This window comes from Jaculus jaculus, chromosome 6 (assembly GCF_020740685.1).
Source record: "Jaculus jaculus isolate mJacJac1 chromosome 6, mJacJac1.mat.Y.cur, whole genome shotgun sequence".
Taxonomy (NCBI): domain Eukaryota; kingdom Metazoa; phylum Chordata; class Mammalia; order Rodentia; family Dipodidae; genus Jaculus; species Jaculus jaculus.
The window spans coordinates 98,208,563-98,229,184 of NC_059107.1; the positions used below are offsets into that span (position 1 = coordinate 98,208,563).

The 20,622-nt window shown below is 36.4% G+C and overlaps 1 protein-coding gene across 1 annotated transcript; it reads left to right on the top strand.

Moving 5' to 3' along the window:
- Positions 1–9,477: 9,477 nt before the first annotated feature.
- LOC101598732 (olfactory receptor 9K2) lies at positions 9,478–10,446 on the top strand. The gene has a single exon (XM_004650470.3). The coding sequence runs from the start codon at positions 9,505–9,507 to the stop codon at positions 10,444–10,446; it is 942 nt and encodes a 313-aa protein (XP_004650527.1). The 5' UTR covers positions 9,478–9,504.
- The last annotated feature ends 10,176 nt before the right edge of the window (positions 10,447–20,622 follow it).

A 20,622-nucleotide genomic window follows, 5' to 3' on the forward strand; every position in this document is an offset into this window, starting at 1 on the left:
GTGCGCCCATTCTCTCTATCTCTCAATCTCTGCCTTTCTCTCTGTGTCTGTCGCTCTCAAATAGATAAATAAAAAATGAACAAAACAATTTTTTTAAAAGTTCCTGCTATCAACAAATCCAGTGTGTATGCATGTGTATGGGTGCATATGAGCTGAATGAATCAGTCAGGGGGTCACAGATCAAGGACCCAGAACTGTGTGCTTGATGTTTCAGATTAAGTACAAATAAGTAGCTAATTTCATTTGTTCTACATTTCTTTTTCTCATAAATTGTAGTTTTTTCTTAAAATACTACTGATTTTGTCTACATAGACATTACAAAACATACCAGTTCTAGTACTACTGAAAGGAGAAATTCAAAATAAAATCATCATTAGGATTTCTCCCAATCAAGTAGTGAGCACAGTCATTCTTGGCATGTTCTCAAAGAAAAGATTGGAAGGTTTGCCATTGAGGATGATGCTAGCAATAGGCTTGTCATGGATGGCCTTATTGTATTTAAATAATTTTCTTTTATACATAAGTGGTTTAGAGTTTTATCGTGAAAGATATTGTTTTGTTCAATTCTCCTTCTATATCTACTAGTATTATCACATGATGCTTTAAGTCTACATTCTATGCAGGCATTGTAGCCATTTTACATATCTTTATTTTTTCCCATATATTGCATCACCTTCACATGTCAGGACTGTATCTTATTTGATGATAGCATTTGTTATTTTAATGTTTTATTTTATTTATTTGACAGAGACAAAGGGAGAGAGAGAGAGAGAGAGAGAGAGAGAATGGATTGCCAGGGCCTCTAGCCACTGCAAACAAACTCTGGACACATGTGCCACCTTATGCATCTGGCCAACGTGGGTCCTAGGGAATCAAACCTGGGTCCTTCGGCTTTGAAGGCATACTCCTTAACAGCTAAACCATCCCTCCAGCCCAGTATTTGTTATTTTAACTTGTTGTTGAGTTTGTGTGTTAGTATAATGCTGGGGATTTTTACATTTATGTCATTTATATGCAGCGGTGACACTGGGCTGCTCTTTTCTTGTAGTGTTCTGCCACAACTAGTGCAATGCAAAGGTCCTGAAGGACATCATGGATGAGAAGGTCCATACGGCCTCACATTTACATCGCTTAACTTGTTGTTAAAATTGCCTGAAATATAGCCCATGGCACTGTCTTTAATTTAGGGACAGTGGCTAATAGTTTAGACTGATTCTCTGGAATGTAGAAACATAAACAATTAGTTCAAGGTGGACAAGAGACTATGAAATAAATAAATATGACCTATGACCACCCAACCATTGCATATATAATAACTATCTGAGCAGTCAAGAATATGAAAATATTAATTTCCTGCATATAACACAGCAGTTGTGGTGAAATTGCTCAGTACTGGGTGAAGTAAATTTCCTATTTTCTCCCAGCATAGTTTCCCTCTATCTCTCCTTTCATTCAATGACTTCTCATCAATAGGCCAGGAAAGAAGTAATAGAATTCCATATGGATTGCTGACAGAGAAGCTGCCAATGCTATGTGTCTAATTGTCACATTTTAGCTATACATAATGCTCTGGCAGGTATCCTACAACCTGGACCATTAGCTAGCCATCTTGTTTCAGGCTGATTGTGTTATCGTATATCCACCAAGAAGGGTCACCTGTGTGTCTAGACCCTGCTCTAGAGGTCACCTTGCCCTTCCTGCTGAAATGACCACCCTGTTAGGACTTGGCAAATGTCTTAATAAGTATGATGCATTGATCAGTATTGATTTGCAATAAGTAACCCATGTGATAAGCAAGGGGAACCACTCAGGCTTCTGGGATGTAATAGACTTACATCCCCTGACAAACAATATCAGATGAATTTACAAAATGGTAGAATCATTTATTGAAGACTTGCTTGTCAGAGTAACCACATGCCATAACCTTCAAAGTGAGTCACTGTAATTCATGTTCTAATCTGTACTTTTGGTTGCCAACCACTATGTGAGACAATTTCACAATCAGACTAGAGGTCCAAGTAGTCCTTAAGGGGTCAAGGTGGTGATGTCAGTCACCATTACCAAACCTAGTAACCCATTCTCAACTTTGCTTTGTTACTACATATACACTGTAGGACCTGCCAAATTTAGTAGTCTAACTAGTCTTAACAGAAGGGTGAATTTAATATGGGACACAGCAACTATTAATATGAAGTTTAAGTTTAGAGTATCCCAAGAATATTTTTTTTCTAGTTTTTTCCTCTTTCTTTAAAAAATTAAGAATATACTATGTATGGACACATCATGTGTTGGTACCATCATTTCCCTCCTCCCTGGCCCTAGTTCCACGAGGGCCCACATCAGTGGGGTTGCTGGTATTCATCATGGGGTTGTGGGTTTTGCATTGTGAGAGCATTGTGAGAGTCAGCCATTGGGGGTGAGGAATGCCTCCGGGTATATCATCCAGAAGTATGGCTCTTACAATCTTTCTGCCCGCCCCTTCTTCCACAACATTTTCTGATCCTTGGTGGGTGTGTTTTGAGTCTACTGCAGTGATGAGATCTCATGAGTCTCTGGGTTTCTGCTTTCTGCTTTGATATGTGTTGAGTATCCTCTGCATCTGTCTGTTATGTGTTCAAGTACCCTCAGCATCTGTCTCCACCCTGGTACAGATTGTCAGGCTCACCATGAAGCAGCACTCTTGCTCATCTCTCAAATCCTCTATGGTTTTACCTGGGCCTTGGCTGAAGTGGGAGGTGTGGTTTATCTCCTCTGGTCTTACTGCCTTCTGAAAAAGAAGATCAGATTCACCAGTGGAGAATGAAGTCGGCATAGCTAAATTGAATAAGCATTGTTAATTTAGAGAGGTTTGGATGGATGTAGCTCCAATTTTGGCCAACGGCTTGTTGGAGCTTGTCACTGGAGAACATAATCTCCATCTTTACCGGATTCTGACCTGGTTCCTAGTTCCAGCCATAGGTTCCTTTCCACTGAGTGGATCTCTTAGCTAAGCAGAAAACCACTGATTACCCACCAAGGCTGTGTGCCACCATTGCACAGGTGCATAAGCCTTGTCAGGCTGGTTTCTTCTGAGTAGCTTAGACCCCTGCTTGCTCTCAAAGTTGTTGGCCACTTTCCTCCAGTAGCTCATGTAGCACTTTCCATTATAAGTGGGCTAACCATCTGGGGTCTGGCTTCCTTCTACATTCAAGCTAGGTCACTCAGTGTTCTGTGTTGGCAGCATGTGGTATCTTCAGCAATAGAATTTTACCTTTTATCTCAGGCTGGTAATCAGGTGCTTTGACACTTGAAGCCTGTCTTGTTTGGGGGTCCTTGTAGGTCTCTCTGATCAACAGCTCAATGTGAGTAGTAACCTATTTCTGGCACTGGGAGTTACAGGCCAGAGCCAAATATTTCAAGGTTAGGCTTTAAACCAGTTCATTTTGGGTTTTGTTTTGTGGTTATTTCCCTCCAACCCCCTCCTCCTCCCTGGCCTTTTTGTCACTGATATTAAGGACATTCATTTAGTTGAAGCAAGTCACAAAAGAAATTGTTTGTATTCTTTGGGATAACCTTGTTTTTGTGGAGAAAGATAAGTATAGAATGACGACAGAAAATAGTGTAGCAGTCTACAGGGACTTTTTCAAGATGTGTCCTAATACTGACTTCTCTAAATAGAAACATGAATTGAAACTCTGTAAAATCAGGCCAGGCAAGAGCACAAGCATTGTAACCCTTAATAAATGAATTTATATCACTGTACCAGTTAAACAATTTTAAGATATTAGAGCTGTTTTTAAAACCAAAAGGAATTAGCAGCAGATTAATATCAATTACTGCTTTTGTCCATCTGTACATATGAGGACTTGGTGACCACCATTCTTTTCCCATTTTCACCTCTTCCTTTTTTTTTTTTTTAATATTTTTTGTTCATTTTTTTTTTTATTTATTTATTTGAGAGTGACAGACACAGAGAGAAAGACAGATAGAGGGAGAGAGAGAATGAGCGCGCCAGGGCTTCCAGCCACTGCAAACGAACTCCAGACGCGTGCGCCCCCTTGTGCATCTGGCTAACGTGGGACCTGGGGAACCAAGCCTCGAACCGGCGTCCTTAGGCTTCACAGGCAAGCGCTTAACCGCTAAGCCATCTCTCCAGCCCACCTCTTCCTTTTTGTTAATAGTTTCCTGTAATAAATTTAGATGGCTTACTTAGATTAGACTTTATTAAATACACTATATACTCTTTAATACCCATAGAAAAGTTCTCAAAGTTATTTTGAATATATGCAAATAGAGAAGAGAAGTTATTAATTTAATACATGGCACCTGGATAAACAACTTTAATGTATTATGATTAGGAATGAACTTAACTTTAGGTTCAGTTAGCCACTGTCCTTCATTTGGTAAACTAAAGGACATTGCTGGACTTGTCCCATGACATGAATATACTGTTCTAACTCATATTATCAATTACTAGTGATAGCATACAGCTAAATATCATCAAGGAGATTTTTGAACAAATGCAATTCTAGGAAAAGTGAGTGAGAAATCAATTTTATATTAGGAAAAGTACAATAGTTCCTTCAGTATCTTTCTTTTCTCCCTTATCAAAAATTTTCTACAGTGGGCTGGAGAGATGGCTTAGCAGTTAAGCACTTGCCTGTGAAGCCTAAGGACCCAGGTTTGAGGCTCAATTCCCCACGACCCACGTTAGCCAGATGCATAAGGGGGCGCACGCATCTGGAGTTCATCTGCAGTGGCTGGAGGCCCTGGCATGCCCATTCTCTCTCTTTCTCTCTACCTGCCTCTTTTTCTGTCTGTCACTCTCAAATAAATAAATAAAAATAATAAACAGAAAAATTAAAAATTTGCTACAGTGGTAAGTTGAAAATGCTTCTTTTTCAGAGCAGAAACTATTCAAAGATCCCTTTGGTTCATCCCAAGGATTCATTTAAGAACAGAAAAAAAAATCCTTCTGCATATAATCCCTATTATGCATTTGTAAGAAAAAAAAAAAGCAATATAGATTCATTGTGGCCCTGGTAGACTTGATTGTGGGACATAGATGTCTTAGTAAATGTTTATGTTTTCTTCTCTCCCTGGAGGTCTGTCTTCCAGAGTGTGAGGGAAATCTCAATGCTGCAATTATTTGAAAAGGTTATGTTGCTATACCAAGTCCAAAGCCCTTATGAATAGTTTTGTTTGGTAACTTTGTAGATTTCTGATGGTCCCAGGCCTTTATTTATATGGCCACTGTAACCTGCTTCTTTTCTTCAAGTGTGCAGGAGGGAGAGCATCCTGCTGACTAATTTTTCAGGTTTACTTTGCATGGCTATCCATCATGGTTCCTGGGATAATTTCATCTTTGGCAGAGCATCATTTAGAAAACTGACCTTGACTATCTTCTAAGTAAGACTGTAGATGATTCAAAAAATCCATAGAAAAAGTGAAAGCCATTTATTTTTTAATGTAGTAATGAAGATTATAGGTCAAGTATGAGAAGTCTCCAAAACTGATATTATGAATTTGTATTGGGAATATTAGTTTCATTCTATGTCAAGATTATTTTAAGTACTTATAGTTATAATTTATCAATTAACTTTTGTTTACTCTTTTAGAACTAAATATCTGCAAAATAGGGAGACATTGGGATTCTACTGCTTCATTTTAACGGAACTCGATAAACTACCACATTATACAAGGTACAAACAACTTTCACTATGTAAGATATTTGAAAAAGAAATTACAAAGTGATTTCTTATTGATGGCTCTGGAAAGGAGTCACTTTTCCAGGTATGAATGTCCTTGGCCATAAATTTACTGACATTTATGTCTTAATTGTTATCATATTTATGATATTTTTATTAAGCATTATTCTGATTATTATACTCATCATTTCAACTATTACTTATGTACTGATAGGCATTCTAATCATTAATTACCACTTGTCAGACTCAGAATCACAAACTAATAGTAAATATATAGAGAATAAGTTGACGTTCTTCTTAAGGAAGTTATTGTCAAGGAAGAAATAATGATTCCTTGTGCCCATGTAAAAGTCAGATGTGTTAGAATGCACTTGTAATCTCAGTGCTGAGGAGGTAGAGATTGGAGGATCCCTAAGGCACACACACTAGCTGGTCAAGTTGAATTGGTGAGCTCTAGGTTCAGTGACAGAATTTGTCCAAAACCTAAGGTGGAAAGTGATTGAGGAAGCCACCCAGTGTTTACATCTGGTCTCTAGATATGCATGGGCACACACATACATGTGCACCTAACACAAACATGTATACCATACACATACAAATATGCATACACACATTCACATAAATAATTTTATAAAACAAAATTGAGATAATCCATGTTGTTGGCTCTAGGCAACAGTAAACAAGGGTAAAGATACGATGCTATTTGAAGAAAAATTTCCTGACTGCTTAATGTTGTCTTTCACTACTTAAATAACTCACACTTCATCACATATCCTAAAGTATGTAGCAATTTAAAATCTTGTTTCTTTATAATTATCTGCATGCCTATTTAAAAATATTTTATTTATTTATTTATTTATTTATTTATTTATTTATTTATTTATGAGTGAGAGAGGGAGAGAGAGAGAGAGAGAGAGAGAGAGAGAGGGAGAGAGAGAGAGAGAGAGAATATGGGTGTGTGAGGGCCTCTAGCCACTGAAAATGAACTCCAGAAACATGCACCATCATGTGTATCTGGCTTATGTGTGTTCTGGGGAGTCAAACCTGGGTCCTTAGGTTTTGCAGGCAAGTGACTTAACCACTAAGCCACCTCTACAGTCCTGCATATCTAATTTTTAATAAATCTGGTTAATATTTTATTTTCAACATTCCAAACTGTCTTGAGTAGTGATACAATGCCATTTTAATCTTAGTCATTATTTGTCTTATATAAAATACAGTCTCATTGACATCCTCATTCTTTTTATGCTGCCTTTAATATTTTTTCTGCTTCCTTACCTCAACTTAGATTGGTTTACTTCAAAAGTCCATATTCATATTATAATTTTCAACCAACTTAGCATCTATTATTTTGGTGATAATTAGTGGACTACATACAGAAAATTGGGATAAAAATAATGGCTAATATTTGTACAATAGTTCGTTATAAATGGAGTCAAGTGACTTACATAATATGTCATTTCCTATACACAAGAAAATTTTGGTCTATATATTTCTCTTTATATATGAGGAGACAGTGGTAGAAAGAGGAGGAAGCTGAACTGGCACCAAAATCTATATGACCTAAAGCCCATGCTGCTTTTTGGAGTATCACACAGCCTTCGGGTATCCCTCTAAGTCTGCATGCTCAAGTCATCATTCTTATTTGTTTTACATAACAAATATTTGTAGATGAATTTGTCACATACAGAATATTGTGATGACCATATATTTAAAAATTTTATTGGTGATTTTACAATAGTTATTGCTGTGTGAAGAATAATAATATTAATAGTAATGTGTTAATAATTGCTACCATGTTTGGAAGACATATTTGTATCTAGATTAGTGAGTTAAGGAATTTCTTATTAAGCATGAAGGAAAACACCAAATAGAATATGTTGGTTAAAGGAACAAGAAGTTTTTCTTATTACTGAGCAATATCAGCATCATTGTAATATGTTATGAATAACTAGTGGCATGAAAGGTGGAACCACATTTATTTCTTCAAATTCCAATTCTGGCCTTTGAAGGTAAATTTCAAAAGGCTTAATTTCTCTGTATTATATCTGCACATGTGGACATATAATAGTACCCATCTTATATTATTATTGTGCAGATTAAACAGGATATTATGAAAGCACATAGAGAAAATTGTTTGACTTACTGAAATATAACATAAACGTTTGATACAATTATTATTACCCATACTGACTATGCACAGTTCAAAAGGATATATTGTTAATTCAATGACTTTTAAATTTATTTGAAGTGTCTTACAAATTAATAGTAGATTACAAAATAATAGTAGATATAAGTAGTATTCATGTTAAATGAAATGTAGTCAGTTATTTTTTTAAAGAATATTTTGTTCAATGTCTACTACTAAAGTAACATTGAATTCTTCTGTGTGTGTCAGACTTTGAGTTCTGGAATAGAAATAAAGGATTTTTTTTTTCTTTACAAATGGTATGGCTGCTCTGAGCAAAAATAAATCCTAGAATGCATGACAATCATTTCTGTAATTGATTGTACATATCTTTTTTGTTACTTATATGTGTTTCATCAGAATTCAGTTTCCATGGCACACAACTGACAATTGAACATATCAAGTCATTGAAAATTAGTCACTTTTTAACTAGTGCATATTATTGTGCAGCATATTGTGATGCATGTATAATATTTATCTCAGGGGTATGATATATTTTGATCATATTAACCCGTTCTATTCCTTTCTTTAGAAACTTCTCCTTTTTTCTCCCTTCTGATACTTTCTTCCCATCCTGCTTCTATTTTTCTGTCATATTTGTGTATATATATATATATATGTGTGCATATAAATAAAGATTTTATGTATCTATAAAGACTTCTAGGACCTGCTTTTATCATTCATTGGTATTGTATACCAAAACCTCAAAATTTTAAAAAATATTCCATTTATTTGACAGAGGGAAAGAGAGAATGGCCATGCCAGGGCCTCCAGCTACTGTAGACGAACTCCAGATGCCTGTGGCCCCTTGTGCATCTTGGCTAATGTGGGTGCTGGGGAATCGAACCTAGGTTTTTTGGCTTTGCAGGCAAACGCCTTAACTGCTAAGCCATCTCTCTAGCCCCCAAACCTCAAATTTTTGTAAGCTTGAGTACTAATATCTCCAGGAGCTCTAAACACAGGGTACCTGAGCTACTTCCTAAATGCCATTACTTTCACTTCCTTTATTTTACTTTTATAACAATATTTTTATTTATGAAAGAGGAGAATGAGAGAGAGAGAAAGAGAGAGAGAGAGAGAGAGAGGGAAGAAAGAGAAGATGGAAGAGTCAGAGACTCTTGGAACACACATCAGATACATCTACCACTTAGTGCATCTGGCGTTACATGGGTGTTTGGGAATCGAATCTAGATGGGCAGACTTGGCAAGCAAGCACCTTTAACTACTGAGCCATCTCCTGAGTTCATTTGTGCTCTCTTCTAGTCACTACACCATAATGCTATAGTTAATGTATATAAAAGCAGAGAAAAGTATGGATCAATGGTATAGAAAATATGACAAGCAGTACAGCAAATAATGATGTTTTGCTAAAAAGGAATTACACTGGCTAGATAGTGAAAAATACCAAATTACTTAACTTTTATAAATTACGAAATGAAAATGTTTGCAGTCCATATAAATCAGTTGAATGCAATCTGTGTTTAGTCTGCATTATTTTTGGGATTACAATTACTGATTTTTACAAAATAGTCTTAAAAATCCATATCCTACAGAAGCTGTGCATAGCACCAGGATCAAATCTGAGTTCAATCACTTATTCTGCCCTGTGCCTTTCATCAGGTCTCCTTCATGGGTGACAGGGGGACAAGCAATCACTCAGAAGCAACTGACTTCATTCTCATAGGCTTCAGGGTCCGCCCTGAGCTCCACCTTCTCCTCTTCCTGTTGTTTCTGCTTGTGTACATCATGATCCTTCTGGGGAACATTGGGATGATGGCCATCATTATGACCGACCCCCGGCTGAGCACGCCCATGTATTTCTTCCTAGGCAACCTCTCCTTCATTGATCTCTTCTACTCTTCCGTTATTGCCCCGAAGGCTATGAGCACCATCTGGTCTGAAAGCAGGTCCATCTCGTTCTCAGGCTGTGTGGCCCAGCTCTTCCTCTTCACACTCTTCATTGTGACTGAAGGATTCCTCCTGGCAGCTATGGCCTACGACCGCTTCATGGCCATCTGCAGCCCTCTGCTCTACTCTGTGCACATGTCCACGCGTCTCTGCACCCAGCTGGTGGCAGGCTCCTATTTCTGTGGCTGTCTCAGCTCAGTTCTTCAGACCAGCATGACATTTACTTTATCCTTTTGTGCTTCTCGGGCCATTGACCACTTCTACTGTGATGTTCGTCCACTGCAGAGATTATCCTGCTCCGACCTCTTTGCTCATAAAATGGTATCCTTTTTCTTATCCAGCATCATCATCTTGCCAACGGTCATAGTCATTGTGGTCTCTTACATGTATATTGTCTCCACTGTTCTGAAAATTCAATCCACAGAGGGTCGGAAGAAGGCCTTCTCCACCTGCAGCTCTCACCTGGGGGTCATCAGTGTGCTCTATGGTGCTGTCTTCTTCATGTATCTCACCCCTAACCAATTTCCTGAATTGAGTAAAGTGGCTTCTTTATGCTACTCACTAGTCACACCTATGCTGAATCCTTTGATTTACTCTCTGAGAAACAAAGATGTTAAGGAGGCTGTAAAAAAACTCATACAGAAGAAAAATACTATTTCCTGATTATATTTTTTAAGCTGCCAGTAGATTTGTGATTATTTATTTCTTATATGTTGTGACCAATAATAAGTTATTCTCCTGAATATTATAAAAATGTTATTAGTAGTCTATGCAATGTTTCCTTATTGAATATAACATTATTCATCCTGAGTCTTAATAATGAGGATGTTCTGAACATTATAGAAACATTTTTAATAATGACACTTCCTTTCATTTTCCTCAATATTTTTAGCACAAAATGAATGTGTGTCATAGTACTGAAAAATGTTTTCATACATTATGTTTATTTAGCAACTTTTTGTTAATGTTCATCTTTTTGATTGTCCTTTCCTCCTAAACAAAATCGTGGATAATTCACAGAGGTGAGCAAATCAGTTTCTTAAATAAAGTACTTTTTTTCTATTTAATATCTTCACTAGCAATGCTAACTGGTCATTAAATTTTACCATTAGCAAATATTTTATGAGTGTCACACATAGAAGTAATAATAAGGAGGACTCATAAGTAACCTTCACTATGTAACTTCATTTGAAAATTTCTCTGAGCTTGCCAGCCATGGTGGAGTGCTCTGAGGCAGTATTATTGGATGTTAAAAGAACATCCAATTGTTGAAACTGTGTTTAAAGAACTAAGTTAGAAGGTAGAGACCTGAAACATTTTTGAGGGATCATTCCATCCATTGATGCTTCATAAGACTTCCTTATATTAATTATTTGTAATATTTAATAAATGTATAGAAGCAAATGAGTCATCCAAGGAGTATGACCTAAAATTTACTAGGTTAGCCCTCTGCATATGTTTATTTCTTTTATTAATTCTATTGGATAATTATATCCATGTTTTAGTATCATGGTTGACATAGGATTAAATCTCTTCAGTCTTTAGGGAGTTTATAATTGAGGAGGAGTCAAATTCCTGACAGCCAGTTGAAATCCAGAGGGCTATTCCAAAGATAATGTTAGAGATCCTTTTGTGAGGTAACTGAAGGCAGGTGGGTAGTAAGCAGGGAAACTCTAGGCTATGTAGAAATGGACTTGAAAGGGATAAAACTATCATCAGGGAAGTAGCTGCAGTGGTTCACACTGTTGATGTGGATTTGAACAATACCCACGTTAGTGAAAGAGAGATTTGAAAAACCTACAGATAGTATATAATAACTAAATGCATGGATTAATGTGACCATGGAAAAGATGATATGTCTTCCCACTGATGAGCTAGAATCAATGTTTGTGATGATAATATGAGTCGATAAAAAGTAAATGAACAGAACTGAAGATGAGCCTGCTCAGTAGTCATTAGGTCCTAGAGTTAATCTTCAGCACCACTAAGTGGAAGAGAAAACAAAACAGAACTCAGTGTGCTCTCAGAAAATGAATGCAGAAGAACACCTATGACTTGTTAAGTAGCACATTCAAAAATATTACTGACAGCGTACTTAATGATGAAAAACCCAAAGCTTTCCTGGTACAATCAGAAGCAGTGCAACTACATCACCTTTCACTGTTTCTCTTTAAGTTTATGTAGGTGCTGCTACCTGATGCTGTAAGAAATGGAAATAAAAGTGTTATGGCTGAGTTGTATCCCTTTTAAGTTTTTATTTTGAAGCTCAAATCAGAATAGAACTGTTTTTGGAGATAGGGTCTTAAAAGATAAAATTAAGTGAAACAAAAGCCATGCAGGGATCACATCTTAAGTATATCAGTATGCTCATAAGGTAACATGAGAATTCCTAAACATATTTAAAACTTGGATCATTCTAGGTGACTATATAGTCAATAATAGCTACATTAAACTGGGTAAAAAGGGCTGGAGAGTTGGTTTAGTGGTTCTTGCCTACAAAGCCTAAGGACCCAGCTCAATCCTACAAGTCACATGTAAGCCAGATGCACAACGTGGCACATGCATCTGGAGTGCGTTTGCAGTGGCTAGAGGCCCTGGCACACCCATTATCTTTCTCTCCCTCTCTCTGACTCAAATAAAAAAATTTTTTTAAAAATGGGCAAGGAACTCGATTTCATTTTATCAATATGAGACACATACCCTGACTGGCTCAGCTCAGGCCCTGGAAAAGACCTTTGCTGATGCTTTCTACTTTACAGATATATTGGAGCTCATAAAGTGTGTGTGGAAGTGTAAGGATGTGTGTGTGGAATTTAAGTTATTATCAGCTAAAATGAATTATGATTATGGGATAGTTCATGTAAATTTCTTGAAGCAATAAAGCAAATAACTATAGAAAACAACAGGAAATGAAAAGGAATCAAGACATACATGAGCCCAGTAGAAACAAGCAGAATAAGACAAGAAAAGATAAAAAGAGAGACAAAACTGCACAAAAGCAATTTTAAAGTGAAATGGATTTTTCCTATCAAGTTATGGCAAGTGTATAAGATTACATTCCACAAAGAAGGAACTAGTGGGAAAAAATGGAATTTGTTTAAAAGCAAGACACATAAATAAATAAACAAAACAATATATGCTTTCTCCAAGGCACAAGTCAGATTAATATATACATAAAGGCTGAAAGTGAAAGAATAATTAAAAAATTATATATAATATGTATAATTAGAAAATGATAATCCATATCTTTTATAACCAAAAGGAAGTAGAAGTGGACATATTTAGACTTCATGGAATTTATTGTAAAAACTATCATATCCCATATGAGGATAAATGGTTCAATTTTCAAGGACTGTGTTTTGTGCACCTGTTGGAATATATGTGTTGCCTAGTTTTTAGTTTTCCTCCTTTACTCTCTATTTTTGTTTGTTTTATTTTACATGTGTCCTTCTGGTAGATTGTCTCCACTTGGATTTATGCTCAGAGGGAAAGCCAGCTGATGTAACAGCTATGGTAGTTTGTCAACAGTCTCAGTACTCATGGCAGAAGAAGACACACATTCATTTCACTGTGTCCCCTTTAAGGTTCAGAGACAACAGCCTTAGAGTACTTGTTTGAAAAAATACTGTGTATTCTTTAATTAATATCTAAGTAGTTAGGCAAAGAATGAATACGAAAGGGGGAAGCAGTGACTAACGTAAGAATGAGGATAGTATATGGGTTATAGGTACAAAGAGTAGTAGAAAATATTACATATTGCATTTAGAAAACAGGACAGGCATAAAAATATTTTCCAGTGAGATACAAGTTACAGCACACCTGTATAATTAAAATATAAAACTATAAATATTAAAAATTAATAAAAGTTAAAATAGTAAAAATAAAAATTGACAATAAAATGAAATAGAAGGTATCATACGATGCTCATTTTTATTCATTTATTTATTTTTTGAGGTAGAGTTTCACTCTAGCCCAGGCTGACCTGAATTCACTATGTAGTCTCAGAATGGCCTCAAACTCACAGCAATCCACTTATCTCTGCCTCCTGAGTTCTGGGAATTAAGACGTGTGCTGTCACGCTCAGCTTATATAATACTCTGCCAATGTTTCTTCCTGGTTGGGGAGGTGTTATTTCTCCTACCCCTTGTATTTCTTTTTTTGTTGTTGTTGTTAAGTCTGACTTCATAGGCTGAGGGTGGTTTGCTAGTCACAGTAACCCAAAGGAATTAAATTAGTGTGTCCTTCCAGATTTTTGTGGCCAAAGATCACTTTTCAGTATGATTTCCCCTTGCCTATATTTCATAGGCTGCGAATTATAGCACAAGCTCTAATATTCTTGGGATCAGTTTTTCCACAAAAGTATTGTTTGTCTTTGTGTGTGTGTGTGTGTGTGTGTGTGTGTGTGTGTGTGTGTGTCTGAGTGCCCACCCTCCTGGATTTACCTTGTTTTAAGCCGATCAGCATACTGCAGCAAGTTTCACCAAAAACTGTCATCCATTCTCTGAGCTCCTAATAGCTTGCCTTAGCTATGGCCAAGTTTAGGATGTGGGGGTAGGGATTGTTGGAACTCTTTAAGCTTCATACCCCTTACCACACACTTCTGCTGTCTCCCCATCTGTACTGATTAAGTAAGGTCTGTTGCTCTAATTGAAATACTGCTAGTCCTTACGAAGTTTTCCCATGGTCCTAATCCCTTGCAGCAATGGGAAATAGTGGGTCTGGAAAGATGTTGAGCACTGCAAATAACTTTAGACTAAGGTGCCCCTTTTCTCATGTTGGGTCCACAGCTTTTTGCGTTGCTGTTTGCTGTTGCGTTGGTAGTTTGTCAACAGTCTCAGTACTCATGGCAGAAGAAGACACACATTCATTTCACTGTGTCCCCTTTAAGGTTCAGAGACAACAGCCTTAGAGTACTTGTTTGAAAAAATACTGTGTATTCTTTAATTAATATCTAAGTAGTTAGGCAAAGAATGAATACGAAAGGGGGAAGCAGTGACTAACGTAAGAATGAGGATAGTATATGGGTTATAGGTACAAAGAGTAGTAGAAAATATTACATATTGCATTTAGAAAACAGGACAGGCATAAAAATATTTTCCAGTGAGATACAAGTTACAGCACACCTGTATAATTAAAATATAAAACTATAAATATTAAAAATTAATAAAAGTTATTATCCTGCCTTTGATTTAGATTTCAACAGTATGAATGGTCTTTCCCCACAGCTCTTCTTTACTGGTGGTTAGAGTCTGATTTCTGTTTTCAGACTTCTCTTTGTTTTAAATCAGTGGATGATTACTCATTCGGGAATAAAATGAAACTCTGCTGCTAATCTGTTTCTATATGGGCTGTGGATCCCCCAAACACAGACAGGCAGGAGGATAGGCATGCATAGGTTGCCAGGGAAAACTTCTGTTCTCTTAAAAATGTTTCTCCCTTTTTTAGAGGTAGGGTGTCATTATAGCTGAGTCTAATCTGGAACTCTGTTGTCCCAGGCTGGTCTCAAGCTCATGGAATCCTTCTCCCTTTGGCTCAATAGTGCTGGAATTAAAGGTGTGTGCTAATACACTTAGTTTAAAAATGTTTAAGAAAGAAGCTGGGTGTTGTGCCACATGCCTTTAATTAATCCCAGCACCCGGGAGGCAGAGGTAGGAGGATCACCATGAGTTCGAGGCCACCCTGAGACTAAATAGTGAATTCCAGGTCAGCCTGAGCCAGAGCGAGTCCCTACCTCGAAAAATAAAAGTGTTTAAGAAAGATTCTCAGACAACAGGAAATGATAATGCACCAAATTTGAAACATTACTAGTAAAGGATGAGAAATAGAATAGTCACTCTACAGGAAAATAAAATAAATTATTTATCTTCTCTGAGTTCTTTGAAATAAAATTAATATTGGAAAGCAAAAATTACAATCATGTAATAAATATTTCAGTGTCTGGTGATTTACTGTTTGATGACTACAATTTAAACAATGAAGTACATAAGATGTCCATGGTTGCAGTTACCTAAAAGTACTGGTAAAATATTGACTCCAAGTAGACCAACTTCATGTCTATTATAAATAATTTTGCATATGTAATTGTATAATGAATAATAAATAATTTAACTTTACCATATGATTAAAAAGAAAATAATATTCTGGTGTAAAAGAAATAAAAATATTTATATTTAAATTAATATAGTTTGTTTTGCTGATTGGGTATCATAGGAACTTAAGGACTGTTCAATGTTATTAAAACAACATTTATCATCTACTATATTAACTATATAAAAATTGCTTGACTGTTTTCAACAGATGGAGAAAAATTCATTTACAGAGATAAAAGGTTTCCATAGGTAACAAGTAATTATGCACTACTAAATCAAATAGCCCATGAAAGCTTAAGAGTATGTATTTAATCCCTAGTGTGACCTGTAAAAATAATTCAAATTTGTATTGCAAAAAATACAACAGTTATATTAAAACAAAGTTTTAAATTATGTTAGTATTAAAATTATCCAATTTGAGACAAGAATATTGATTTTACATGCATAGAAGAGTAGTTATTAGATTCATTCAGCAAACTTCCTTATCTAATGTTTATTGTTTTTTTGTAGGAGAAAACTTAAAATTTTTTTTTGTTATTTTTGTTTATTTATTTGAGAGAGACAGAGAGGGACAGAAGGAGGCAGATAGAGAGAGGGAGAGATATGGGCATGCCAGGGCCTCCAGCCACTGCAAACGAACTCCAGACGCATGCGCCCCCTTGTGCATCTGGCTAATGTGGGTCCTGGGGGTCCTTAGGCTTCACAGGCAAGCGCTTAACCACTAAGCAATTTCTCCAGCCCTGTAGGAGAAAACTTTTAAGCACTTATCAAAGGAATTCAGAATTTTTATATAGCATCATGTTAACAGAATAAGTAAACTATATGTGAAGTGTTTAAAAGCACTGGATCTATAATGTTTGAAGAATCCTTAATCATAATTATGGGTTTATGTTGTATTCAATTAGTTAGAAATACCTCTTCTCAGTGTTTCTTCCACTAAAACTCAGTATTTACTTGTAGTCAAATGTTTGGTAATGTGCTATCTCTGTGCATACCATCATAGATAATAGTTTTCTTATTACTAAGATATTCTGTGGTGTTTGAACAGGCCATCTTCATAGGACACATTAAACTTATTCCTTATTCCCTTGTAAATAAGGAGCAAATGTGAAAAATGTGCCAAAATTCTGTGAAACCACAGAACATGACTGTGGAAAGTCTTGAACTATTTTTTTTCCTGTAAGATATTTCTTTCTCAAATTTCTGTGTATTTCTGTATATTTTACAGCAGTGGCCAGCAAACTATAGCCTATGTAACTGGCCACTTTTTGTTATTTATGGCTACTTTTAATTTTCAAGAAAACTCAAATTTCAAGAGTTGAGAAATTAAAAGAGGGCATTTCTCTTTTAATATGCTCCTTGGGGTGTTTTAATAAATTGAAGAGGGGTCTAATATAGTGGGCAAATTCACTGTAGTTCTTGCTCTTAAACTTCTAGTTTTCTGGTATCTTTTTAAAAATATTTTTTATGGGCTGGAGAGATGGCTTAGCAGTTAAGCGCTTGCCTGTGAAGCCTAAGGACCCCGGTTCAAGGCTCGGTTCCCCAGGTCCCACGTTAGCCAGATGCACAAGGGGGCGCACGCGTCTGGAGTTCGTTTGCAGAGGCTGGAAGTCCTGGCGCGCCCATTCTCTCTCTCTCCCTCTATCTGTCTTTCTCTCTATGTCTGTCGCTCTCAAATAAATAAATAAATTTTAAAAAATTAAAAAAATATTTTTTATGATGGAGAGAGAGAGACAGAAAGAGAGAGAGAGAGAGAGAGAGAGAGAGACAGACAGACAGACAGACAGACAGAAAGAATATGAATGAGAATGGGTGCTCTGGGGCCTCCTGCCACCGCAAATAAACTCCAGATGCGCGCACCACTTTGTACCTCTGGCTTATGTGGGTACTGGGAAATGGAACTCAGGCCATTAGACTTTGCAAGAAAGTATATCCTCTGAGTCAGCCCCTGGTATCTTTTAATGTCACTTCTTCCTGAGCCTGAAGTCAAAGACGGTTGCATGACTGCTCTTGAGAATCAATTAATATCCACCATTTTTATTCCATTGCTTCCACTGACTTATTTTTTAATTGTTTTCCTTCTGACTTATAGAACTGCAATGTATTTTCAATAGTAATAAGAAATTAGTCCCGGGGCTGGAGAGATGGCTTAGCGGTTAAGCGCTTGCCTGTGAAGCCTAAGGACCCTGGTTTGAGGCTCGGTTCCCCAGGTCCCACGTTAGCCAGATGCACAAGGGGGCGCACGCGTCTGGAGTTCGTTTGCAGAGGCTGGAAGCCCTGGCGCGCCCATTCTCTCTGTCTCCCTCTGTCTTTCTCTCTGTGTCTGACGCTCTCAAATAAATAAATAAAATAAAAATTAAAAAAAAAAGAAATTAGTCCCTTCAAATAAAATTATGGAATATCCCTCAGTTTAAATCAGACCTATGAAAGAAGAGTAAAGCAACTTTCACCCACCAGTATCTGTTGGCAAGTCACATATCATATTCTCTAGGGAGAGCTTTAAATTTTCCAAAGGTTTGGTAGGTTTAACAATTAATAGTTGTTCTTTTTCTTTTATATTTATTTATTTATTGCACTAAAACACCTAATGTATTGCTGATGAGCACAATTTCTGATCCCCAGTGAATTGCTTGTCAAGGTAATGCCTGCCCAGCACTTTGGTTTGCTTCCCATGAGAGAATTTCTCTTGGGATTCATTCTAGATCTATGTGTTAGTTGAGTCAATAAAATATTACAGAAACTTAAAGTTCAATAAAAAGCATGTTAATATATAAGCTACAGTTTTTGCTAGTACTTTATAATGTTACCTGTTAGAACACAGATGTAGTCCCTTGAAAAGCCCCTACTGCCTGAGCTGAGGCAACTTTGAGTCATAACTGTATTCTCTCACCTAGTGCCTTCTTGCCACTCTCAAACCCAGCCTGAGTCAGGAGGGGGAACAGAGCAGCCTCTCCCCATTGCAGAATGTGAAGGACCATCGACTCTCACTCTCTCCTCTGTTGCCTCTGTGACTTTTCTGTGCTTACACATACCTTTCCTCCAGAAACTTATAAAAAGGGTCATCTCATTTTTTTTTTCTTTACATTTCCAGAATCTCTCTCTCTCTTTCTCTGGGGTCAGGCTCTACCTGGGCTATGGTATCCAACTTTCCTGAAAAGCTTGAATTCAAAAGAGACAGTTTACCTCAGTGCCTCAGAGGAAACTAGCCTGCCTACACACTGCTCTTCCTCCTTTAAGTTTATTATTAGAGAATTTGAATGTGAACATTGAGGCATTGCAAATGCTGTTGCAGAAATCTTCTGGTTATAAAAATGGTTTGTTTCTTTTCATGTTTTTGTGTCTTCATAAATGTGTTTGAATTCATATATGGTATAGTGTGTACTAGGATAAGAAATTATCATTCTTGTGAATACCTCATTTTCAATTTTTTAAAAATCTTCACTCCTCTTTCTTTTAGTTAGTTTTTATTCTATTTCTTAACTTCTTTCATTTGTTTTTTCTGTTGAAACCAGGAGCTTGTTAGTGTAAAATGTAGATTTAAAGGAAGTGTATACTTTTGCCATTAGTAGTCTCTGCTGTTAAGCTTTATTTTAAAAGAGTTGACTATTTTATCACCTGAGTATTGTACCAACCTGACTCTAGCGTACTTCCAAATGTCCAACCTGCATTACTGGAATTCATGAAACTACTACATAGCAATAATAAAAATGACAAGAAGAATTTGTAGTTATAAACTGATAATTTAAATTATTCACTATATTTACATATTATAAGCATAATATAAATGTATATAACTAAGGTAAAAGAGATGTTCATATTAGGTAAATGACTCATTCTCTTTTCTTATTTTTTGATATATTTTTAACTCACCTGGTGTACCTTCTATTTTTACATGCACAGAGCCTTCCATATATAATTAGGTTTCTTTCTAAAATAAGTATTTTTTTGCCTGAGATTTGAGAAATCTCCACTTGCATTTTGATGATTGAAAGGAAAAAAAGATAACGGTAGGAGAAAAGACAGGGAAGAATAAAGGAAGCAGGAAAACTAAAAGGGAGATGGGAGGGAAGAAAACAAGAGTCTTACTTGTTAGAAAATCTCATCAAAAGCATGGCTATTTTTAGCAGTTCAGTGTACCTGTAAGAATTGATATCATCATAGGGCCAGAAATAATGGATGAAATGATAGCATGAGATTCATGTATAAGGGATGAAAATGTCTGGATCTGAAGGTCTCTCTCCCACATAGAAAGATTTATAAATCTATGTATAACCTTTCCTATATTAGGGGAAGATCACCATTACAAATCAAATAATACTCTCAATTGAGCTCAATTTTCATTCTGAAATATGGGACTATATTATGCCTTCCACACATTATATATTATAGCTATAGTATAATGTCTGTAAGACATATCTACTATTAAAGGCATCAAATTTTAATAGCAACAAACTTATTTAAAAATCAAGGTAAAAAATTCAAAAAGAAACATCTTGATTTCAGCATTTTCCTGGAATCTCTATTTCTCACATCACACTTTGATGTCCAATCTGCATTATTACAGGTAAGTCTAACCAATGAAACTGCACTATTGTTAACTGGTGTTTTATGACACAATGGAAACAATATGAAAAATACATAAAATACCGTCCATAGCAGCTTGCCAGCTGTTCTTCCTACGCCAGGCATTCTCATCACGCATTTATTCCCTTTTTTCCATTCTCCAGCTGTACCTTGATGTTTGTTAGCT